The 26373-nt window shown below is 39.1% G+C and overlaps 2 protein-coding genes across 3 annotated transcripts in view; both read left to right on the forward strand.

The window, feature by feature from the left end:
- Positions 1-165: 165 nt before the first annotated feature.
- On the forward strand, positions 166-8966 carry LOC105925137 (tubulin beta chain-like). 2 transcript variants are annotated; one of them, XM_036145844.1, is made up of 5 exons: positions 166-265; positions 3476-3584; positions 4594-4704; positions 6092-6336; positions 8785-8966. In XM_036145844.1, exons 1-5 carry the CDS (start codon positions 209-211, stop codon positions 8860-8862), a joined length of 600 nt encoding a protein of 199 aa, XP_036001737.1. In that variant the 5' UTR covers positions 166-208; the 3' UTR covers positions 8863-8966. The 2 variants fall into 2 exon arrangements, with proteins under 2 accessions (XP_036001737.1, XP_036001738.1); XM_036145845.1 differs by having other exon boundaries at positions 8656-8857.
- A 2073-nt stretch (positions 8967-11039) lies between these two features.
- The window catches only part of LOC105925031, a 34249-nt gene continuing 18915 nt past the window's right edge, over positions 11040-26373 (forward strand). The window contains exons 1-7 of the mRNA XM_036145846.1: positions 11040-11181; positions 20031-20092; positions 20394-20414; positions 20500-20775; positions 21549-21636; positions 23025-23251; positions 25270-25557. Of these exons, the coding sequence (XP_036001739.1) occupies positions 20047-20092; positions 20394-20414; positions 20500-20775; positions 21549-21636; positions 23025-23251; positions 25270-25557 (946 nt within the window). The 5' untranslated portion in view covers positions 11040-11181; positions 20031-20046. The remainder of the gene's footprint in view (positions 11182-20030; positions 20093-20393; positions 20415-20499; positions 20776-21548; positions 21637-23024; positions 23252-25269; positions 25558-26373) is intronic.

The raw sequence follows: 26373 nt of genomic DNA on the forward strand, positions 1-26373 counted from the left end.
TCCAGTGATTCCAACGGGACAGTTATCAGGAAACGCTTCATTCCTTGATCCTTGTCTAAACGCCATGGAAACCCCTTAGAAAAGCATTCCACCAATCACCGCGCATTAAAGGACCGCAGCCAGTCAGAGCGGAGATTTGTTTCCCATTCCCTCTCAGTAGGCCTGCACTTTATTTGTAGTTCGTCTTCATCACTCATTAACATTAACCATGAGGGAGATAGTGCACATTCAGGCGGGCCAGTGCGGTAACCAGATTGGTGCAAAGGTAGGAAAAAGTAAAGAAAAAGAAAAAGGCTGGATTAGATTTTATTTATGTTTTGTTTTGATATACTAAAAAGTTTCTGAAATTACTGTTTTAGTCTAGTTTCTGTAAAATTCTATAGAAATAGAAAATGTGTAATGAATCACTTGATAATATAATATTTATTAAGTTTTAATGTTTTATGAAATAGCTTTTGTTTGAATCCAGTTAGTTTACTAAAAGGTTTCCTATTTTAAAACTGGAGGCATTTGTCCAAATGACAGTTAAACTGTCTTATTTCTAAGTGACATTAAAACAGAGGTACAATAAATAACGTTGGAGTAAGAAGCTTTTTGCATTATCAAAGTACCACAAGTTGCACAGAAGTCTGGTAAAACTAGATTAAACCATAAATGTATTTAAATTGTAACTTTATCCTTTTTATAAAAATAAATTTATCTAAATAACTTGGACAATTTTGGAAATTTTAAAGTTCCAGTGGCCTCCTCTGATTTTGTGCATATCAATGGAGTATAATTCACATTTAAAACTAGTGGCATTTAAAAAGCTGGAGACATGAACAGAAGTGATGGAGTGATTATTAACGAGGTCAGACTGGAGCAGCTGCTGTCCTCCCTTGGCTTATTGGTGAGTCTTTGTCACTGAAGTGAGGGAGAAAAAGCCGACATAAGAGGCTGAAAGGAGCAGAAAGTTGCTGAGGCAGAGGACAAGACCATAGCAGACGATAAGTCCAGTGTCTGCTCTGAAAGACAGAGGAGGACGTTTAAAAGGCGGCATTCCGCCTCAGTTTGTCAGATGCAGAGATTCAGGACCCAAAAGATCCAGAAATCTCTGCATGGATGCCTATAATCTGTTCTGAAAACATCTATGGGTTGCACATCAAAAACAATGTAAAAGTTGAGTAAATCTGAGAAATAATAAATGGCATATATCAATAAAGGCCGTATTAAAGCCTCATTTCTCTGAGTTTTTTTTTTGCTGCAGGATCAGGTGCGGCTGCAGCATATGGCCTGAATCAGAGACCCTGATCTGTAACAAGTGTATTTACAGCAGATTTAGCGAGGCAGCGGCCATGAATCTTTCCCAGTGGATTAACTCTGAATCTACTGTCCCAACACCATCCAGCCAAAATCCCCTCCACTCTATCAGTTTATGTTATTAAAATGCATTAAAGGTGCATAGCTATGTTATTTGACTTTTTATTTATTTATTCACAGTAGCTTACTGGTTGCATACAAAGTTGTCATGAAAGATTATTGTATAGTGTTTTATGCTTTTGTTTTTGCTTAATTGGTTAGTAAATAAAGCCTTTCATGTTTATTTATGACTTAAACAGACAAACTTATTGCGCATACGCAATGAGGGTTAACGGCGGCTAATGGCTATTAGCATCTCCAGTAGAAACAATGAAGATAATTCCATGATCCATTGAAAAACAAAAAATATATAATTCCACGAGGGAAAAGACTGGAATGTTGCTGGGAATACAGTAGGAACGTTAGTGTTCACTTAACAGAGTTGACTGATATGAGCAAATGTTCTGATATGAGGCTCTTAAAGTTGCTGTAGATCAATTTACTTAATTAATAACGTTGATCTTCAATCACGCCGAGCTGCTGCTTTACTGTCAGGCATTGCAGAGGGTCAGGCTCGGTTTAGCATTATTTAATTTTGATTTATTAATTAAGAAAACCTGCATTATGATAGTTCTCCAATACTGTCGCTTAATGGCGCCACGTCTGTTTCTGTTTGTTAATCGCACCCAAGAGCAAATTATCTTTCAGCACAAAAAGGGCCATCAAAGCACTATCAAGATGAAGCCTTGGTGTATATAACCTTATTTTATCATGAGCCGACGGTTTTTGGTCCTTTTTTACAAGCATGTTACATGGCTTTTTACCTTTTTTAAGTAGTTGAAGAAAGCTAGACTTCTATTTTTTCTCTAGTTTTGAGAAGCTCTGTTGAGTCTAATTAAAGTATACAAACAATCTGAAGCTCAATGTAATAAATTTAATGTCAGGTAAGGTTCTTGAATCCGAGATGAACAAACACCATTGGTTTGTTTTTGTTCTTATCTGAACTTTGAAGACTAAAAGCAGAGGTCTTTCATTTTCATAAACTTAAATTATTCCAATACTGTACACTTTTCGTGTAGTTATTTTGCCCTCTTTACCTAAGAAAGCCCATAGTTCAGATTAAGCTCACCTCTGTGTCCCTAACTGAGTCTGTCATGAGCATCTCAGGAGAGAGAGAGCAAAGCTCTGCTGATCCCTTCAGCTTTCATTAGAACCAATCAGAGTTCCAGAGTCGTTTCCCATCCCACATTTCCTTCTGCAAAACCTTTTTTTTACTAGTTGAGTCAGTCAGTTTGGACCAATTAGCGCTCTGAGCTGGTAAATTGGTTAGCATCGACGCTGCCAGAACTGGAGGGCATGTCTTCAAAGTTGGGCTTCGACAAACACTGAAGGCTTTAAAGATCAATCGGTTTTTTTTCGTGTTTTTTTTTTATTAAACCTTTATTTAACCCGGAAAGTCACCATTGAGATTAATTTTTGAAGGGAGATCTGGCAGAAATAAAAAAGTTAAATTACATGTAAAACACCTCATACAAATAGCACCATATAGATTACTTTGTTACAACTTTAAAATTAAGAATTAAAAACAGACAATTTAAAGAAGTCATCTTTATATTTAATCATTCCACAATTATTTAATGAACATGAGTTATTTTCAGGTTAAGGTGTCATCTTCTGCCTCCTGCTGGGATTTGGATCAAAGTGAGCGCTCCCTGTGATTTTAAGACTCTTTAAATGAAAGATGTCAGAGCTTTAAAGCGAGCTGTTTGCAGCTTGACCTTTTTAATAAAAGTGACACCAGTTCCAGCTACAGAAAGCGTCTGAACAGAACCTGCTTTTCACACATTCAAAGAAACACTGCTCCTACAGACCCGTTTGGTGCTCAGGTGGTCTTGTGACGCCACTATGTAATTAACCTCAGAACAGTTTGATTTTTCTTACTTAAATAGGATTTAACTGAGAGCTTTAGAACAGCACAGGGACCCTGACTTCACCAGATTTAATCAGATAAATCTGCAGAAATGGTCCAGATGTGTTTTTGGCCGTGCTCTGTGTGGGCTGAGCTCTGCAGTGATGCGTCTCTCTGTCTGTCTGTCTGTCTGTCTGTCTGTCTGTCTGTCTGTCTGTCTGTCTTTAGTTCTGGGAGGTGATCAGTGATGAGCACGGCATCGACCCAACAGGAACCTACCATGGAGACAGCGACCAGCAGCTGGACCGGATTAGCGTTTATTACAATGAAGCTACTGGTCAGTTCTTCCTGGTTCTGTGGGTTTATTTTTATTTTATTATTTTTATTTATTTATTTTTTTATTTATAATCCAAACTCAGGTTGATGTGTGATATGAGGCTCTCTTGTGGGAAAACTGTGTCACTGCAGCTTTTACCTACATACAGTATTCATATGGTCCGCATTGGCAGGAAGTTAATAAGTTTATGAATTATACACGAGATTCATCTTAAGGGTCAAATATATCCTTAATGAATTTGGTTTTCATTCTGTAAACAATAAAAAATATCAGTGTAGAGATACATTTTGTCTTTGTCTCACAATCCAAGCTGAGTAAAGACATTAAATAAGTATGAGTTTTACAGTATTGAATAAGTAAGTGTTTTTATTTTTCGCACACATTTTTATGTAAATAAGTTTTCCACCCCACCCCCCTCAAATCGTTTATTATTTAACTACTTTCTAACCATTAATTTTTGTGTTAAATTAACATACTATTGCTTTATAGAGCATACCCGATGGCCATTAAGAGCAAAGAAAATAATTGTGTGAATAAAATTGATAAGGGAATCTAAAAGGAAGACTCTATGAAACTATACAAAAGTAGAATATGCATAAAATACTTGAAATGCCTTTTGGCTTCATGGTTGGCATTTAAATGGAGATTCTTTAAATTTGATGACATCTTGTGGTGATGTGTGGTATTACACCAGTTTGGATCACAAGCACTTTCATTAGTTGTTAAATAAAATGTGATTTTTTTTTTTCCCCGCCGGTTTTTTACGTTATCATTGATTTATACTGTTGGTTAAAATCATATTTCAAATATGTTTTTAACATAAACGTAACAAAGCAAAATTCATAAAGTGAGTCCTCTTCTGGGCCAAACTGTGCTGTTCCTCAGGAAATCTCCATGTCTAAACATGTCCGTTCAAATCATACTTTCTTCCTTCCTGCTTTTTTTAATTGTTAAAGTATTGAAACATGCATCATTAATCATATTTTCAACCTCTTTGCATGTGTTTCAGGTGGGAAGTACGTTCCCAGAGCCATCCTCTTTGACCTGGAACCAGGAACCATGGACTCCGTCCGATCAGGACCCTTTGGCCAAATCTTCAGACCTGACAACTTTGTCTTTGGTAATTATTAATGCTGGCGGTTGTTAATCAGAATCAGAAATACTTTTATAATCCCAGAGGGAAATTTCTGTTTCAGTACAACCGCCATCACATACATCTAACATTTAAGTTGGAGACGATTTACTGAGGCCACGGTGCCCACAGGGCGCTGCCATAGAATCTGTGGAAAGATAGATGCCACGATAGTTAAGGAGAGGAAAAAAACAGACAGATGTATCACACCCTCTCCTCTCATGATACAGTGTGAGATATCTGGGGAAAAAAACCTCATGCATGAGAACCACAAATATAACGAGACACATATAGCAGAAGGTAAACATTTGAGACTAGTCGCATGTAAGTTCATCAGTTTATATGAGCATCAGTTATGAGTGACTGTTTGGGTGAAAGTGTTTATATCTCCGTGAAGATTCACATGTTATCAGCCGGCCAACAGTTCAGAAAGCATCCGCAGGTGTCGGCGGTGGAGGAGGGAGCAGGGGAGAGTTCTGAGCTCATTGATAGAGAAGGCATAATCCAAATACTTTATTTGTTATGAGGACAAGCTGCTCTGACTTTCCCGTCAGCTTTCAGTCTTTGCAGGCTCCAAATAGCAAATCCAATATTCTAAATTGTTGGGCTTTTCTGCTTTTCACATCAAGATTTTATCCCATCACCCCTTTGAGTTCTGCATTCCAGAACATCCGGCTTTTCGGCTCTGCTCCTCCACCTTCCAGAACTGTCATGCAGCCGGCAGCCTGATCAAGGCCAAATAGCTACCGACATCCGGTGTATTTGCTGATGCATCAAAAATCCACCAAATCCAATAAGTAGAAATCCAAGTATCCTGAATCCAAACATGGAAACATTTCAAACGTCCAGGGATGACAAAGTTGAAAGACACTGTTTTCCATCCAGAAATATGGGTGTATCCCACGAAATGAGTCAATCAGGACCGGACGGGTCCCCCTTTCGTTGCCTACCCGTCGAAGAAATTTGATCAATAGCATTGAGAGGCCAGCTTATCAGATTCATGGTTTTCAGAGTTCGGTTGATATGAAGAAAGTGCTCATAAAGACAAAACATAGCGGCAGAAGCAGGAGAGGGGGGGGCGGTGGGTGAGGAGTTGGAGAGGAGAGAAAAAACACGACCGAACTTGAAGAGAGACTTAGACAAATGGGTCATTTTTTATTTCAGTTCAGGCATTGGATCTTGATTTAAAAAGTTTAAAATGTTTTAAAGAGGAGCGTTTTTGTCTTCTAGATTATGATTGTATGACTCCATATTTGTCCTAGGTGGTTTTTCTGGGTTCCTTTGCACCAATTCAAGGTTCATGCTTTTATTTTTAAAGGTTGTTTCCACACATCTAGCTTTTCCTAATAAGAAGCTGATCTTAACTCTCTGTCAGGTCAGAGTGGAGCTGGGAACAACTGGGCCAAGGGTCACTACACGGAGGGAGCGGAGCTGGTGGACTCGGTGCTGGACGTGGTGAGGAAGGAGGCAGAGAGCTGCGAGTGCCTGCAGGGCTTCCAGCTCACCCTCTTTCTGGGAGGAGGCACTGGCTCCGGCATGGGGACGCTGCTCATCAGTAAGATCAGAGAGGAGTACCCCGACCGCATCATGAACACCTTCAGCGTGTTGCCCTCGCCTAAGGTAACGCCGAGGCCGCCCCTCTCATCTACACTAATGGGGTTCTCACATGAAACTTTCTCTTAGCTGATTGTCTAGTTTTTTTTATTTTCCATCAGCAGTGTATCAAATAAAATCAATCTGGTTATTTTTCCCTGACGGGCTGTTGAATAATTGGATCATTATTTATGAGCCTGTCACTTTATGCTCTCTATGTTAATAATAATATTGACTGAACTAAATATACATTTGTCAAGTTGACTTCTGTAAAGTTTCTCTTGCACTTATGGAGTCTTGAGGGTCGTTTTAACTTTTTAGGGATTAACATCACCCATCCATCCATCCATCCATCCATCCATCTATCCATCTATCATGTCATCACGTGATGAAAGGGTTAACATCACGTCGACCCAAAGTCCAGGGGTCCGTTCTTCGTACGTCGCTAACTCAGTTAGCTGGATTTGATTGTTGACGATTTGGCATGATCTTGGATCGTTTGGTTCTTCGAAAGTCATCCTGGACTTGTTGTCATAGCAACATGTGCGCCAGCTTAAACCTGCTCGCTAACAGGCTTATTTCATGTAAACAGGATTAGATCGCAGCTTTATAAGCGGAGGAGATAGGGAAGTCTGTCGTAGCCATGTCCATTTTTACGACAGCAACCTGTTGCGGAAGGTGCAAGAATAATTTTAGAGCTTTTCGAATTAATCGCGTATTGCGCAATAGACAGGATCCTTTAGCGCAGCGCGACAGTGTAATTATAGAGAGATTTTTCTTGGTGCCTGTTATAAACAGACAAGCACATCAATTAACAGTGGCTTTTAAAGAAGAAAACATGATGTTAGAGCCATAAATCTAAAATATTTAAGTTATTTGTATGATGGTTTGCTTTTTATTTTTATCATATTCAGTAAGAAGATTTTTTCAGGGTATTTTATTGTGAAGTTTAGTTTTACTTTGAAAGGCTTGCTTCCTGTCGAGCCGTATATTGTATTAGAAAAAAACTATGGATGGATTATTTAGACACGGAGCAATACAGTTTTACCGTGTAAACTGTGGATGACTTGGAAAAGGAAGAACTTAATTTTTTTTTGATTAAGAAATTTTTTGTTAAGATTCCAAGTTTGCACGTGTCCTTTACTTCCAGTGTCTAAGGAATGACACTGAAATTTGGATCTCTTGACATAACAAGTGCCTTTTTAAAATAAAGCGTAAAAATTAAAGGCTACCATTTTGTAGAATATTCTTGTATTTCACTTTTACTTGTCCCCATGTTCTAGTGGGTCCTGTGGAGGCTCTGACATAAAAAACAAAGTAAATATGAAATTATTAAAATGCAAAATTACATACTGTAGAAAGTGATAGAAACATCTACCATGGACAGTATTTACAAATTAATTTGTCTGCTGCTTTTTGCCAGCCCTCTCTCCTGGCTTTAGCAGACTTTGAGGTGTTTTAATTAATGACTCAAATTCAGCATAACCTTCCATTAAAAGCTCTTGTTCTGCTTGGGATAAAAACTGTGGGCGTTCTTTGGCCATGCTGAACAGCCAATAGCAGCGCTGCTGATCATTGTTTCTACTATCGATACATTTCCCCTTTTAAACAAACTCATGAACGCGCAGTTATCTCCATAGTGGTTATCTCAGATAAATCAATCCAGCCATACTAATCATAAACAACAGATGTGTTCCAAGAACCCAATTAGCCTGATCAGGATTAGCCGGATCAAATCATCTTGGATGTTTTAAGCAACGTACGAAGAATGGGGCCCTGTTCAGTTTAAAACACTTTCCTGCTTCTCTGAGCTCCTTAAATCAGAAAACAGCTAAATAATTTTACCTCAGTTGCAGCAAATAGCCTCACCTGGGCTCAGAAACAATATAAAAAAGATCTTAGATTGAGCAAAACAGCTCTTGTTAAAGCAATATGTAAATAACAGCAAAAAAGACATTAATGATAAGGAGAAAGGAAAATTAAAACTCCTACTGTACATTAATTATTGAGGTAGATGCTTAAGTCTTTAAAATGTGCATATTTTTGTCAAATTAAGAGAGAAACCAAAAAATTTAAGTATTGTTTCAGAGGATGATGAAAATACTGGACTGATGTGAATTTATCTGAAGGCTTCTAAACTCCAGCCTCAGTGTTTCTGTATTAATTGTAAAACGTATTTTCCTCAGAATTATTCTAGTGCAACAGGTTTTTTGGCTTTACCCTCTTTTTATTTTAAAGAGGAAGAGTTGTGATAATGATTTAAACTTTTTAATGCATTAAAAACTATTTTAAAGGACTCTTCTATTCTGCACAACAGATAAACCAAATTAGTTTCTTTGCTCCCAGGCGCTCAGATTCTCATAAACAAGCTGAGAAAAGCTACAACTAAAACATTAAAACCTGCAGACGGCCTTTAGAAGACCAGACCCGGTCCGGTAGCCTGAACGGTCCTGACCGCGTCTCCGTGTCCCCCAGGTGTCCGACACGGTGGTGGAGCCGTACAACGCCACGCTCTCCGTCCACCAGCTGGTGGAGAACACCGCATGTCCATGAAGGAGGTGGACGAGCAGATGCTGCACGTGCAGAACAAGAGCAGCAGCTACTTCGTGGAGTGGATCCCCAACAACGTGAAGACGGCGGTGTGCGACATCCCGCCGCGCGGCACCGCCATGTTCCGCCGCAAGGTCTTCCTGCACTGGTACACGGGCGAGGGCATGGACGAGATGGAGTTCACCGAGGCCGAGAGCAACATGAACGACCTGGTGTCCGAGTACCAGCAGTACCAGGACGCCACGGCCGAGGAGGAGGAGGAGGGCCACTTCAGGGAGGAAGAGGAGGAGGAGGAGGACGCCTGAGGGGAAGAAATTGGGAGAAAATTAAAGTAAAGAGGAAGAAAATGAGCAAATTCAGTGCCAAGTTCACCACTTACTGACTTTTTTAATCTGTTTGGATCGTTTAAAATATCCCAAACTCTTTTATAAACTACAGATTTCAGTTTGAATTGAAAGAATGTATCATGTTCAAGGAAATAAAAAGCAAAAGCTTAGTTGATAAATTCAGGAAATAATCTGTTAAACTTCAGAGGAAGAACTCTGATTTATTGGTTTTCTTTGTGCCATTTATTCGTCTAACCATCAGCCTTTTATTCCTTTTATTCCTTTTTCCTCTGATGTAAAAATCTGTTTGTTGTTTTTATTAAAACAGAATCTTGACCATAAAAGTAAAATATATCCCAGCTGGAGACGCGTAGCTTCATCATTCTGGTTTCTTTTTCTGTGACGTTTATCCACTTCAGAGCTAAACTGCCAAAGCGTCTCTTTGTCTGACGCTCTTTTTATCCGCGCTGCAGATTTTATCGGGTCAGAAAAGGTCCTGAGCCTGAAAACGAGCCCCGCAGAGGAGAGGCGACGCTCTTATCGCCCTTCGTTAACATCTTATCGTCTGTGAGGATCCGTGTTCTGCAGGGTTTGGGTTTGGAAGCTGGACGTTATCAGAAGTCAAAGCGGAAGATGCTCCTCATCAGATCATCTCGGTTTGCTCTGATTTAGTCAAAAGTCTGGAAGAGATAAAAACAAAAAGTTCTGTTAACGTCTCACACGTCCGCTCCGGTCACATAGTTTCTGGGTTCAGGGTTCTCTCTTCACTTCGTTGTTTTCCTCTCTGCCAACAAGTAAGTTTGATGCTTCATGGAAACGCCCAGACTTGGATTGGAACCCACAACCAATGACCGGGTCACTGTGCACCATCATCATTATTTATATTGTTTTATATTTACATTTAGGCCAACACTTAATTATATCCTGTGCAGATTTATATATATATATATTTTTATTGTACCAGTTCTTTGGACTTTAATAGTTTATTATTGTTCCTACATAATCTGATCAGCTTCACATAAAACATTTCTTCAGCTACATTTATTCTCTGGTCATTATTAATTATTTATAATCACCTTGGTACTAGTCTGCATCATTAAGCCTCTTGATGGCAAACAAGATGGATTATTCCTCAAACAGGTGAAAAGGCGTCTTTTGGAAAGATTTATGATTTACTGCTATGAAAAGTAGTTCAGTAATTAAGATTAATGAGGTTATAGTGCAGGGCTGTCAGACTAATTTCTATATGGGGCCACTTTGGCATCATGACGTCATTAAAACAGCCGCTTACACTTGAATAAATACTTTTGATTTCAGAATTTTTATTTCAGGTCATATAGAAATGTAAAAAATGCACAGTAAAATAAAAGTAGCACCTTAGGCTCAGTTTATAAAATTTATCTGCAAAAAAGTCTATATTGGGGTGAGTTACACTTTAAACTTTAAATACATTTTTTGGACATTTCTGGGTTGTTTTAATGTGTCGTGGGAAAACTGACACCTAGTGGCAGGATGCTGTTACTACACAGTTAAAAAAAATCAACATTCACTACAGGAGGCACAGTTTTGGCCACTTTATACAATTTAAAAGGATATATTTCTCTACTTTATGTCATGATATGTCAATTTTTTTGGCTTTTAAGGGCTGAATAAATTGCCTTGACTTAGGACTTAGAGCAGGATTCCCCCTGAGAAACCTGTAATGGTGGCCGGAGGCTGAACCGCGCAGCTTCTTCTAAGCCACGAGTCCTGCCGAAGTTTCCCGATCGCCGCCGAGCTGGAAGCCCCCACAGAGCCGACAGCAGCCGAAATCTTCATCTCCTTCCCGACCCCCCCTCCTCCTCCTCCTCCTCTCTCGGTGGAAGTGTGCCGTGTTGTGGGGGAGGTGGGGCGGACATCCATGAAGTAAAGAGAGGAGGTAAAAAAAAAAACGCGTTTTCCATCATTGCTGAGCCCCTCCCAGCCCTCTGACGACCGGATCCAGGCTTTTCTAAAGGTAATTAGCCTCATCTGTTTATGAATTCATGTTCCAGCCGTAGATTTAGTCTCCGACGGGTTAAAATCCTGCAGCTTTTCTGCGCCGCTTTTGGACTATTTGCTGCCGCTGAGCGGCTCCATGCGGGGGGGATTCAGGGCGTGTGAGCAGCAGCAGCATCATTTCTGGAGATCTATCAGGAAGAAAGAAAAAAAAATCAATTAAGGCATGAATGCTTGAGAAATATAGAAATAGACAGAAAATAAATGCACACAACTAATGCATGAATCAACGCAGTCCTCACACAGAACCTCGTTTAATTAACTTGTCTCTTTTTTTTTTCTTTCAATTAAGCTCATGTTAATTATCCTGTTTGCTGTTAAAATGCAGTAAATCTGAGGGGTAGTGGGTGTTTTTTCCCCCCACGCATGGCTCCAATGAGGCGGTGGGTTATCATGTATATTTGGGATATACCCAGCCTCCATCTGGGGGGTTTTCTGGTCCACCCTGCTGGAAAGGGTTACGCAATGCACTACGGCACACATTAAATCTGCTGACTAAGATGCTTATTTGTCACGTCGATCAGTCATTTTGGGCTAAATATAAACCAGGATGGTTGACTGATTGTCTTTTCACTATGAATTGAAATAATAATAATAATAAACTGATTATGTTTGCAGATTAAGGGGAAATTTGATCATACAGATTCGGTTGTGTCTGATGATCTATTTGTGCTGCATGTGTGCAAACTTTCATCCAGCATGTGTCTCTTAAGGACCTGAAAACCTGAGTAGGAGGAGGAGGAGGAGGAGGAAGAGGAGGAGAGGGAGCATGCTTTACCCTCTGAACATAAACAAAAATGCAACCTTGCATTCTTCATTCATGCCCTCCTCCTCTCTTCCGCTCCCATTTCCTCCATCCTCCATCTCCAGTCCACGTCCATGCTGGTCACGACACACCCTGAGCTGCAGGAGCAGCTGCTCCCGGATGAGCGGCTCGCACAGAGAAAATGAGGCTGGGAATGGAGGCGAAGGAGGGAATGGCTCTGTGGGGGTGCAAAAGTATTCACATCCCATGATTTGAGATGAGAGAATGATGCAAACTGGGTCATAACTGAACTGTAAGGGCGGTGAATCGTGGTTTTTAATTTTTTATGTCCTTGTGTGTTTGAATTAAAGCTCCACTCTCAGTTCTACTCCCTTGTAGAACCACCTTTCATGGCCTCCCAGCGTTCTGTCAGCTTTGATCATCTAGACTGAAGGTTTTCCACCAGGTCTTTACAAAATAGATCAAGCTCAGTCAGACTGGGTCAAGCAAGGGTGTCAAAACTTTTCATCCCCTGGGCTGAATAGTCACATTAAAAACGTACTCAAGGGCCAACAAATGGAAATAAAAACCAAAAAACAACCTAACATTCCCATATATATATATATATATATATATATATATATATATATATATATATATATATATATATATATATATATATATATATATATATATATATATATTATAATGTTTTACTTATACCAGCTCCATAAATTATGATTATGGCTTATTTTAATTATACTAATTTGTGAGATTTTATGTTTAAAAGGGACGTGTAAATCATTGTAGACCCAAAATTTAAAAGGGTTTTGCATCTTTTGTCCACTTTGCTAATTCGTTTGGACCTGAATGAATTTTCCTTTGTCTATTCTCCGCAGTAGGAGCAGGAATTTAGTCTTTTTCAAAATGGTTGCTGTATTTAGCCAATTTTAAAAAATGAATTAAAAGCCGATTTTGGTGCACTAAAGTCTGCGTTTGAGTAAAAGTCATTGAACAGATGTGGTCGTATTTATACTGTGAGATTAAAGGTACTTTGTGTTGTACCAAACATTTTCAATTATAAGAAAATTTTAACTTATCTGTAACAATTTGGTCTAAATTAAGAATAAATAGCCTGGTGTGTTAAATAATTGTCGAAATGCAGTTGACGACCGCACAAAATCAATCCAGGGGCCGGAAATGGCCCCGGGGCCCCACTTTGGCCACCGCTGGGCTAGAAAGCGTCTGAAAACAGTTTTAATTTCTTGCCATGGATTCTCCTTGGATGTAGGGTTGGACTTTGACTAGGCTGTGCTCATAGATGCATTTGTTTTAGTCTAAAACATATATTTTATTTAAAAATATATGTTTTAATCTAGCTCCTGGCTACATGTTCAATGTTGTTCTGCTGGAAGGCGAAGCTCTGCTGTGGACTCCAGTTCTCCAGGATTGTCCATCTTCCCTGTTCCTTCAAAATAAAAATAAAAAGCAGAACATTTGCATTTGTACTGAGTTTAAGGACTCTTCTTACTAATTAGGTAATTTCTGAAGGCGAGTGTTTTCACAGGATTTTATTTGGGGGTATCCAAGTCAACGGAGCCGAATTCAAATCCTTTCAAAACGATGTTAAAAGCAAAGCCGACTTTTTCTTTCACTACTTTGTCTCTTTTCATCACATAACATCTTAATAAAAATAAATTATGATTCTAAAATGACAAATTGTAAAACATTTTTAGGGGTGTGGTTATTTTTGTAAGGTCCTGCATATTGAGCCAACACACATTTACCCCCTTTTCATTGAAAACTGGAACCATAGAACCATTTCCCTGACCTTCCCTGATGCTTTTGGCACAACATTGTAATAGTTTAGCGAGACTGAGACTAATCAGATCAGCTGCAATCAGGGAAAGTGCTCAGTGCGCGGAGGGAAGCATCCACTGTAGAGGATATTTAATATTAGTCGGGCTCATCTGCAAAACCAAAGCATGAGACCGAGTGTCCTCTGAGGGACTCAGGAGGATAATTAACCCCAAAGGAGGGATTTGGGAGAATAAAGCTGTTTTTAGGAGGAAGATAAGAAACAGAGAGGAGCAGGGAGATGAGAGAGCTGACGCTGTAACACGATTAGGATGGGCGCTGTGTGCGTTCCCTCATCCAGATGCATGAAGAGCCACTTAAACTGAGGAGCGGGGTCAGACAGAGAGCTGTAACCTCAGAGCCTCTCTGGACGAGGAGGACACCTTTCCGTCCTGCTCACTTCACAACGGGACGACAGGAGGACGACGGCCCTGTTTGGATTCAGGGCTTTCTGATGCTAATCACACCTCCATCCAGATGGAGGGAGGCAGGTTAAAGCATCCGGCAGCTTCAGAGGGAAGTGCTCCTCTGAAGCAGCGTGAGGGACGTTGATTAAATCAGATCCACTTGAGCAGACCGTCCGTCTTTATTCTCCTCTCCGTTTGGACCGTGGCCTTCTGCAGCCCCTTACGCTGCGCTTTCTCCGTTTTTTTTGTCTAAAATTGCTCAAAGACTCGCTCTCAGTACGTGTCTAATCGCTCGGCTTTTTGCACATTTTCCTATTTTTCAGAACCAGCAGCGGCCTGTCATCCCCCGTCACACTCAAGAGTTTTCTTTGTCAGAGATGTCACACTTTAGATTTACATCCTTTCAAGCTCCACAGCTTGAACGCTCTTACGGGCAATAAGCTAATGGCTCCACAGAACGTTAATGTAAATTCAACTTGCTTCGCAGGGCGGCGATTAGAAGAAGAAGAAGAAAAAAAAGCCAAGATTGCTGTGTTGCCCCAAAGTACTCAGAGCCTTCTGAACAATATCCGCCTGTTCCTTCTGTGGAGACGCTTAAGAAATCAGCTTTTAATGGCTCTCTTCTCCAAAAAGGGCTTTTAAAAGGCTTTTTTTTTTAAAAAACATTTCTTGCTGAGCTCTAAAACCTTAGCTGTGTTTTTCAAACATTTGATACACGTAAGCCCTCAGAAAATGCTCTGGTCTGCAGGTGCCTTTTTATTATGACGTACAGTCATGTTCTCCTAAAAGATCTGAGAGGGGAAAATGTGAGGCAGGACCTGCGAATTAAGGCTGAAGGTTTTTCTGGTCATTTTCATGTTAACATCTGAACAAAAGTTGTGCTTCAGGGCCCGCAGCATGCCTAACACACGGAAAAAGAACAGGGAGTAAAGAACAGAGGCAACAACAGGTATGCAGTTCATGTGTATAAACTTAAAAGAGCATTTAGAAATGCAATAAAATATGTTAACGAATGAAATACTTTATACAGACATATTTACATGCACAATTAAATGCACCGGACAATTGATCATCATCAGTGTTTGCACCTGTAAAGCCCAGAATTAAGATGGCCTAGTCAAAGTCCACCTTTCAACCTGATTAAAAGGCTGTGGTACATTTAAGATCGCTGTGAAGGGAAATAATGTCCATAAATATCAGCAAATAAGAGCACTGCAAAAACAGAACTAGAAATAAGTAAAATGTTTCTTGAAATTAGTGTATTTGTCCTTGATTTGAGCAGGTAAATAAGATGATTTGCCAATGAAATAAGGTTTTTGCACTTAAAATAGGAACAATTCATCTCAATCATCTTATTTCAAGTGCAGGATGTCTAATTATTTTATTTTAGGGGTCAAAATACTCATTCCATTGGCAGATAATATTATTTACCTGCTCAAATCAAGGATAAATACTCTAACTTTAAGAACATTTTACTTATTTTTATATCCGTTTTTGCAGTGAGGCATGTAGCTACCAAATGTTGAAATATGGGGGGGACTTAGTTTAGAAGCAATTTATTTCACTTTTTCTTGATATTGTGAAGGTTTGAAGTGGGTTTAAAGTATCTTTAAGACCTGATTAAGACCTGATAATATGTCTAAAACTGAAACATCTTCATCATGACTGCTAGTGCTTGAGTATTTGGGCTCAATACTTCCAGGTTTAGCAGTGCAGGGAGGACGAGCAGCAAGGAGTTTGAAATGTGTTGAAATAAATACATATTTAACTGTAGCAGTTACATTTCAGAGGATTTATTCAGTGGGAAATAGTTGTTTTAATGAGCGGTAGCACAATTGTTGGTATAAACTCTCTTCAATGGAATAGACCTGCTTTTGTTTTTAAATTATACTGAATCTCTTTTAAAATCCAAGATTCCAGGAATTTCTAATTAGTAATCCAAGATTTATGGTTCCCTGGGGACAATTATGACACGATGCAGGGGTCCAGTCATTTTATGTGTAAAACGAAGGGTAACGCACGTCTCTTTTACAGCGAAACAGCGGCGGACTATGCAAGTTTGCCCTACTGCGTACCATGTGATGTGACGTCATCGTGACGTTACGTTTCTAAAAATAGCTCGCTCGCGGTACGCTATTAGGGCTGGACGATAATTCAACAACGATATATATCAGTCGATAGACGTATATCAACGAGAGAAACAAAAGGTTCAATAAAAAGTTCAATAGAATAAAAGTTTTCCTTCCTTTTGCAGTCTAGCCATGTAGGTTAATATTACATCATTACATCCTCCCAACCAATCACAACGCAGACACAGGAACCAAGCCCCGCCCCCTTCATAGAGTTCAAGTTCAGGAAGCATGTGTTGTTTTTTCTTTATTAAAGACTTGCAGTTTCTGTAAAAAGTTGGTTGAATAAACGGTGGAGTTTGAATTCAGTGTTTCTGTCTTCTGTATCTAAATATAGGTTGCTAAGCAACAGCATAAAATGGTCAGGGCCGCACTTAAAATACATGTTTTGTTTTTGTTGATAATTATCAAGATCAATCAATATGATTTCTGTTTTTATCTATATGCTTTTTTGCCTATATCGTTTGTTTGACCTTGGCCTAGGTCCAATTCCCTTAGTCTGTGGCCCAAAGGCTGGACAACGACCCAAATTCAGCTTAAAAAGTGGATCAGACAGCTGCAGCTAATCCAGAACGCTGCAGCTCCCGTCGTCACTAAGACTAAGAACGTAGAGAACATGGACCCGGTTCTGAAGTCCTTCTGTTAGTCTATAAATCCCTGAATTAGCACCTAAATGCATCACAGACTTGTTATCAGGGCATCAACCCTCCAGACCACTCAGGTCTTCTGGCTCCAGCCTGCTCTGCAGAACCAGAACCAGAACCAGAAGCAGAAGCAGACATGGAGAAGCAGCATTTAGTTCCTATGCTCCACTGATCTGGAACAAACTCCCAGAAAACTGTAAAAGTGCTGAAAGCCTGAGTTCCTTTAAATCAAGATTAAAAACGCATTTGTTTAGAATTTCCTTCGACTGCTCTAGTTAAACTGTTTTAATAATTAAAAGCTTATAGAAATAATGAATTATATTCAAACCTTAAAGCAAAACTAAAAGCATGACTGAAACATCATTAGTTCAACTTCGTAGTCCAACTGTTTTTAATATTTGCTTTTAATTTCTATTTTCCCATGTTTTATTTTGTTTCCACATTTTATTACAACTTGCTTTTATTCGGTTTTATTTTCCTATGTTTTAATCATGTAAAGCACTTTGCATTGTCTCTGTACTGACGTGCTATACAAATAAATTTGTCTTGCCTTAAACTGACTCACAGCGAGCAGGTTGGGCAATAATAAAAAATAAATACTCTATTTAACAACTGAGAAAAAGGTCGTCATTGGATCTCTCGATGGTATATTAATTAAAAACACACAGTCTAATGAACGGAAATGGTTCCCCAGACACAGAAACACCTCCTTCCATGTCTGTCCACGTCCAATCAAGTCCAAAGACCTAAATCCTATAGAGAACATGTGAGCTGAGCTGAAGAGGAGAACGGATCTAGATTGGTGATCTAAAATCCTTTGAGCCATTTGTCCTGCAACTTTTAGGTGGTCCAACGCAGCTTGACCTAAAGGCCGAATGTTCTCCTCAGCATGCAGTCAGCCTCAGAATCCAGCTAACGACCTAATTAATTAAATGTCATTAGCAGAGTGTGCTAAAGCAGAGACCAAGATTACCTTTTTAATCTTCTCTAAATGTCAGATCTTTGTGCCACAAGAATATTTCTTTACTCCTGTTTTCAAAAAGCTTTAAAAACTGAGTTTGAATTTAATTTTAAACCATTTTCCTAATTCAATGAGCAACCAGTCGCAGTTCTTGTGTTTGTACATATACTGAATTGCGTTGAAGCAGAGATACGTCTAAAAAAAGAGCTGGAGTTTGACACCTACGCTCTAAAAGGGGTCAAAAGTCCTTATCTCTGGCCTCCAATTCTTATAAGTAAAAAGCTTTTCTGAAGCGTTCAGCTAGGAGTTATTCTGCTGGAGCAGGAGGATTTGCAGCGGATGCATCTTTTTCATCGCTGCTGTAGCATGCTAGCTAGCTGCTGTAGCATGCTAGCTAGCTGCTAGCGATGCTAATACAGTTGAAACAGAAAAATGCAGCAGTCTCTGCAGTAGCCGGTATAATTTATCCATTAAAAGTTCTCCTCTGCTTTAATTTAAAGGTTCCTCAGCCCTGCTGCTTCCTGCCCATCTTTTTTCCTCATTGTTGGTCTTTTGCTTTTAAACTGACACGTCTTTAAATTCTTTCTCTGTACTTGTGCGCTCCTGCTGTGTTACTTTGCTCCATCCTTCTCCATTCAGTGATGTGATGTGAGTGGATTTGGATGTCTCTCTGCAGGAGACAGGAGGCCCCGCAGTTCACCTCACCTCCACGCCTTAAAGACTTTTAATAAACTCTGCTTTAATAAAGTATTCTGCGTCGACTGAAGCTATAGATTTTGTTGCCACGGGGTCTTGGCATCATCAGGCGGTCCGTGGTGCAGAGCTTAAACCTGCCAGCTTTAGGACAGATTGAAATGTTTTGTGCTGTGAAAACCCTTTTTCCTCTCCGACAGATTTAGTTTCTGTCTGTTTTGGCTTTTTGTCGTGCTTAAATGGTTTGAGTCATCATGTAAAACGTTAGTATCGGTGACTAGTTTACAAAAAGCAAATGAAAATGTCTTTTAATAAAAGAAAACATCTATTCAGAGCAACTTGGCCCTACACAGACTAAGTGCTCTCTAAAGCTGATTTCTGGTTGTGGCATTCTTGGCTGCAGCATTTGTGATAAACTGCATAGGAGTATTTTAGTCGTTTAAGAGATTTGCTCCACTCTGCTTTGCAGAATTGTTTCAATTGAGCCACAACGGAGAGTTTCTAAGCACTAATGTCCGATTCAGCTACGTAATTTTACAGCATCTCAGCCTGATTTTAGACCATACTTTGACTAGGCCACAATCCTCCCCGTGGAGACAAACAGTACCCAGATAAATTGACTTGTTAAATTAATAAATGATTATAAATAATGCGATTCACTGAATGATAATTAAACCAAGCAATAAATGATGTAAGTAACAACTGCATCAAGTAATTAGAAAAAAAAATAAAAAAAATAAACAGCTCGTTGTATTTTAACAAGAATATGAAATTTAGATAACTCACAAAATCAAATGTTATAGGGGAATGTCAAACGGATTTAATATCAGACTTTGACTACGCCACTATGTCCGTCCTCCCTATGGAGGCAAACAGTATCCAGATAAGTTAACTTGTTAAATTAATAAATGATTATAAATAATGTGATTCACTGAATGATAATTAAACTAAGCAATAAATGACATAACCAACAACTGCATCGACTAATTAAAAAATAATTAAAAACTGTTTAACAGCTTGTTGTATTTTGATAAAAATAAGAAATTTAGATAAATAACTCACCAAACTAAACATTATAGGGGAATGTCAATCGGATTTAAGATCAGACTTTGACTAGGCCACTCAGAACCCATTCTTTTTTTATTCAGACCCAAGCCAAGGTATTCTTGAGCCTCGTTGCACACACTGATGGCTGGTAGCAGCATTCCTGGTCCTTTTTTCCATTCACTTTAACCACCTTTATGTTGCATAAACTAATTAATCCATTTCAGAAAGTAGAGTTTGTGTTTTCTGAACCTCTTTTCAGAGCAGTAATAATGCTATAGAAGTCTTTATTTGTTGTTAATTGTCTGCGTTTGTTTCTGTTTTCCAGAGAGAGGCAGAGCAAGATGAAAGCAATCGGAGCTGCGGTACTCGGCGCCGTGTTCTGCACCGGTAAGCACAAACAGAACCCGTCTTTTGGGAGTTTAGATAAACAAATGTCGGCAACAGACTTCCTCTTAAAACCAAAACTTAATGATTGAAGTAAAAAAGCTCTCCAACAAAGCTCGGCTGCGTTGTGATCTGTTTCATTTCCGCCCGGCTTGCTTTTATTTTGTTGTGAAACATTGTAATCAAGCCTATTTTTAGGCAGAATTTACATTATATTTTCATGTTTAATGTGGAAGTTGTTTGGTTTTCACAACAAAGGAGTTGATTGTCCTCTTTTTTTCCCCCTCTTTCTTTTCTTGCACAGTTGTGTCAGCATCTTCCAAAGGTAAAACTACTGGTTTGGATGATAATTAATGAACAATAAAAGTCTTTTTGAAAGTTAACAGCTTCCTGTTTGCTCCCGTTTCAAGTCAAAGAGGAGAGCAGGACAGCCTTCTTCGGCGAGGACGTCCACATCGAAGTGTCGTCCTGGAACGACTCGGACGTGGTCTTCAAACCCAGGACCAACAGCTCCTACGAGGTGCAGCTGCTCGGGCCGGGCCGGGTCGTGACTCACAACAGGACCGAGCTCAGCTCTTTGGGCCACCTGGTGCTGAAGGACGTGCAGGAGGAGGATGAGGGGCTGTACGTCATCAGGAGCAGGAGGAACTCCAGCATGGTCAGACACCTCCACCTCATCGTCCGCGGTAAGGTTCCTGCAGAGAAACGAGGCGGCAGCCGCGGGGAGAGAAAGCCCAGATTCTGCAGCTCCTCCAAAGAACCGGACCTTTGCTGTCCCTGTTCGGCTCATCAGATGCCAGACAGAAACCCAGACATGTAGTTTCAGTCTTTTCTGGGAGTTATTCTGAATGAAATACGAATATTTGGCTACATCCTGTATTCTCTGCAAGAGCAACTTTGCTAAAACCCAAACACATGAACTCATAATGGCTTCTCAGATCCGGCCCTTCCTGGCTCAACCGGACAAACTCGGCACAGTTTATGCTCAAACATCTGGCCTAACAGATAAGCTTTCCTTTTCTGGGGATAATTGGCGAAAACAAATTCCTCTGACGGGAATCAGCTCACGTCTTTTTGAAAAATCAGACTATTAGTCAAGTTAATGATGTCTAACGTCTGCTGACAACTAATTTAACTTCTTCAGTGTCCCTGTGGAGAGCATCCGGAAAAGTTGACTTATTAAATGAATAAATGATCACAAAAAACACGATTCACTGGATGATAGATTAAATAAGAGTTACAACTAACAATTGTATCGAGTGAACAGAAATAATTATTGGAAAAAAGATTTAACGGTTTGTTGTATTTCCACAGAAATGTTATATTTAGATAAAAAAAATCACAAAAGGGCAGATTTTGTTAACTCCTGGAGTCTTTCAGCACAGTATGACTAATTTTCTGTCCCTTTTTCACAATAAACACACGTCTCTGTCTTTAACTCTCTTATGCCGACGATCAGACTGCGCTTCGGAGAATGTTGTAAAATACGGAGAAACGTACACCATCCATGTGAAGAACATCCAAGGTCCCATCACGCTGGAGTTCAGGTACGCTCAGAAAACCCGATCAGTAGCAAACGTGGAGTTAGTGTGTGTCGTGGATTTGTGTTCAGCCTGTTGGAGTCCATGCTGTGCAGAACCACATGTTGCTGCAGCTGCTGCTGCCAGTTTACCTGCTCTGCACATCCAGAGAGGGACGATTTTTCACTCATCGTTCTTTGGAAGATAGCAGGGCTGGACCATATAGAAAAAAAAAACACATTGATAAAATAGAAATCATATCGATCGATATTGATAATTATCAACAAATTCAAAACATTTATTTTAAGTGCAGCCATGGCCATTTTTGCTGTTGCTTAGCAACCTGTTTTTAGATAGACACACAAACACTGAATTCAAACTCAACCCTTTATTCAACCAACTTTTTACCAAAACTGCAAGTATTTAAAATAGAAAAAAGAAAGTGTGCTCTCTGAACACTCTGAAGGGGGCGGAGCTTAGTTCCTGGGTCTGCATTGTGATTGGTTGGCAGGATTTAATGACTGTAATATTAACCTACATGGCTAGAATGCAAAAGGAAGGAAAACTGTTCTATTGAACTTATTATTGACCCTTTTTTCTATCATCGATATACATTTATCGATTGATATCTGTTGGTATTGAATTATCGTCCAGCCCTAGAAGATAGTTTCTGCTCTCTCACATCAGAGGTAAAGGATCAGATTTTTCAGTTCTTAATTAAAGTTAGCCAGAATGTTCAGTTTTGCTTTTATCTGCCTATCAGACTATTATTGGTGTGTGCATCCTACGTCGCACTTAGCAAACTTCAAACATGGCTTTTCTCTCTCCTGAGGTTTATTTGCACCCAGATGGACTCTGTTTGCGAATCAGGAAGCTTGTGAGGGCGATTAGGTTCACGTAACTTTATTTGTCAGAGTGAAGTGGGCTTACATGGAGATTTTTTTTTACTTTTAAACTACATGGACTACTTTGTGTAGAAATAATTGCATAGTATTGATGCTTCTTTATAATGGCGTGCAAATAGGAAAAAATTGTACTCTTTATATAGAAACTAGTTGTTAGGAAAGAATGTTAAAACCAACAGTGTTTATTAATTGATTGGATAATGTTGCTACTTGGCGGGGGGAGTATAAATATGTTTATACTTCTACCCACTCCTTTGAACGTCTATTCTTATATTTTACTATTGTTCTTCTTTTGCTTGTTTTATTTATTTTTATTTCTCAAACCAAACTTTTTGTTTGTCTGTCACATAAAATCCTAACAAAACACAGTAAAGTTTCTAAATATGACATGATAAACGTGTGAAAAGCTTTAAGGGTTATAAACATTCGTGTAAAACTGTAAAAACAGCGTTCAAGGCAGACAAATGTTTAGTGATCTGGGTTTAAAACGGCACCATCTCGTGTTTTAAGGCCCAGTCTGGTCCGAGTCAACCAGACGGTCGTCCCTCACGCCTCTGAGCCGCCGCCGCTGCTCCTCTACAACAACGCCACGGTGCTGGGCGAGGACTACGTGCACCGCCTCAGCGTGTCGGAGACGCAGGTGACGCTGCACTCGGTCAGAATGATGGACGAAGGAAGCTTCACGGTGCTGGACCGAGACGGTCACATCAAGATGAGGAGCTGTCTGAATGTCAGAGGTGAGCAGACGTCTGAGCTGGGCCGCATCTGCAGCTTCCACAGATCAAATCAGATCCTTCTGGTCCAAAAAAACCCACATTTTTAAAAGTTAACCTTTATCTTATTCTATTTTAAATAGAAGATTATCAATGAAAAGGTTATGAATGGACAGTAAGGATATCATTGTTGAAAATCAGGAGATCCTTGCATTGTTTCCAGGCTAAAACAACTAAAGTTCAGGACGTCAGATTACAACACAGATCATATTTTTTTTAATCAACACATTATATTTGAGGCCAATAATTAAGGGCACCTTTCTAACTTTAACTTAGATAATAAATTTGTTTAAATTAATTTTAGACCTGCATGTGTATTTCCACATAGAAACCAGAAGGTAACGTCAATGTCAGAAATCAGAAACAAAGATGGCCGCCATGAGCTTAGGGTCCAAACACTGATCATGTTTCATGATCCAATAAATTTAAATATTGCTGAAAATATGATTTACTTCTGTAACTCACATTATATAGATGAATTAGACACAGGCTGATATTTCCAACCTTTTGTTCCATTTTTATGATGATTTCCAATTTACAACTAATGAAACATTTAAAATTAGGATATTACGTCAGATCAATAAAAAACATTTCTAATTCAGAAATATAGACTTAATGAAAAGTATGTTTAATATCTTAAAGTTTTTTTTAATATAATTAGTATAAATAGTTATTTTAACCAAACAAATTAGCCTCGTTGGAACCCATAATCGCATTTATTAAATTACTTTAAAACCTTGATTTTCCTGGAGGTATTTAAAAAAAACAAGATTAAAACAATCTGCTTTAACACCACCTAAACTAACACGGTAACTACCTGTTAAAAGCTTTAAGGCGGTAAATGTTTGTACGTACACAGGCTGTCGGTCTCCCGCTCAGAAACTCCTGACAAAAACAAAACCGAAACAGATTTTCACCGGAAGCAAGAAGCACATTTAATTGCAGATATAAAAAAGTATGAATCAGTGGGCATTAATCAACACGGAGCGAGGAAACAGCTGAAGTTAAACATTCCTGAGGCGACAGAGCGGCTGATTGGTGCCGTCCTAAAGTCGCCCAAGGCAGAAAAACGGCTGCAGACCAGACAGCAGGTTCAGAAAAGGCAAAATGGCGACATGAAAATGGAAAGTTAGTCACAGTTTGGCCTCATTTCAGCGAGCAGCGCTGTCTTTAACAGGATGTGGACACGTCTCACTGCTAATTAGTTAATTACATTAATCCTGTGTCCAGGATCATCGTTGTGAACGGGTAGAAATAGCTGATTGTTTAAATTCCAGGCTAAACAACTTCAGACCTGATCATTTGTCTAAAATATCATATACTCTGAAACCCTTTGTGTGTGATGTGTTACATAAAATAATCGTCTGGCAATATGTCTAAAGAAATATTTATTTCCTGTCCAGCCTTTAATAGTATAGCCATGTTTAATCTAGAACTCAGTTTTGACCATATTTACTAAAACAACACAAACCAAAGTGCTGCGGAGCAATTAAAATACAAGACAGAGATTAAAAAACAACTATTTAAAACCTCCTGGCTGCAAACAGAATGGTGACCAGTTTAGAAAATATTTTCTAAAAGTACAAAGATGCAGTATATAATTCTGTATAACTCCCCTGCAGTATTAAAAACCTAAAAACAGCCACTTATCTGTTTTCTTCCACACTTGGATGCAGCTAAATTTTAACAGATGGTAAAAGTTTTTTGTCGCCTTCTTTTTTTTTTAGCCTCAAAGTAATTTTAAAACCCAGTTGCTTTCTGAGAAAACGATGCAAGAGATTATAAATGTAGAAGAGGGTTGAGGCATATTTTTTTTTATCATCCTGACTTCCTAAACAACTAAATTAATTATCAGTGCTGCCAAGTTATTTATCAGTTCTGACTCGCTGAAGGAAAATGTTGGATAATGTCTGTTTGTTTGGCTGATTTTGCGCCTGCCTTCGTGTTTGCTTCGGTGAAGTCCCGTAAACTTTGTCTTCCAGATCACCAGAAGTTCCTGCACTTCTCCTATGACGAAAGCCCGAGGATTAAGCTCTTCCAGCACTACTCCAACCTCAACGTGGTCTACCGGTCCAAAGCGGACAACCAGGACCAGGTCATAGTGAACCAGGGGGTTCTGGTGAGTCCGCTGGAGCCTCAGCTGGACGGACGGCTGACGGTGTCCGGCTCAGAGCTCGTCCTGAAGAAGGTCCACACCACCGACACCGGCGTCTTCAAGGTGACCGACCTGGCCGGCTTCCCTGTGGCTCACCTTTACGTAGAAGTGGAAGGTAATACAGATGTTTTAATGTGCATCGTCTCATATTGGTTTAATACGGATATAAAAAAAATAAAATGTTCTTAAAGTTAGTGTATTTGTCCTTGAATTGAGCAGGTAAAGCACATTATCTGCCAATGGAATAAGTATTTTCACCCCTAAAATGAGATAATTAGATATACTGCACCTGAAATAAGGTGATAGAGATGAGTTGTTTCTATTCTAGGTGCAACAATCTTATTCCATTGGCAAATCATCTTATTTTCCTGCTCAAATCAAGGAAAAATACACATGTTTTAAGAAAATATTACTTATTTGTAGTTCCGTTTTTGCAGTGATATATTTAGGTGTCAATTTCACTCAACTGGAGTCATGCACTGCAAAAACGGATCTAAAAATAAGTAAAATGTTCTTAAAGTTAGTGTATTTTTCCTTGATTTGAGCAGGTAAATAAGATTTTCTGTCAAAAGAATGAGAATTTTGACCCTTAAACTAGGATAATTAGATTTACTACATCAAATAAGATGATGGAGATGAGTTGTTCCTATTTTAAGTGAAAAAATCTTACTCCATTGGCAGATCATCTTATTTTCCTACTCAAATCAAGGACACTTACACTCACTTCAAGAAAACTTTACTTATTTTTTGTTCAGTTTTTGCAGTGTAGATGTACTGTGGTAAAACAGTAAAAACTCTTTGGTTCATAAAACATATTTTTAATTTGTTATTTATTAAAAAAACAAGATGTTTCACTTTATTCACATTTAATTCTACCGCTGTAATTACGGCTCAGCAACAGAGGGCCCTTATAAGTGAGAACGAGCCGTTA

The sequence above is a fragment of the Fundulus heteroclitus genome, chromosome 13, assembly GCF_011125445.2.
Source record: "Fundulus heteroclitus isolate FHET01 chromosome 13, MU-UCD_Fhet_4.1, whole genome shotgun sequence".
Lineage (NCBI taxonomy): Eukaryota > Metazoa > Chordata > Actinopteri > Cyprinodontiformes > Fundulidae > Fundulus > Fundulus heteroclitus.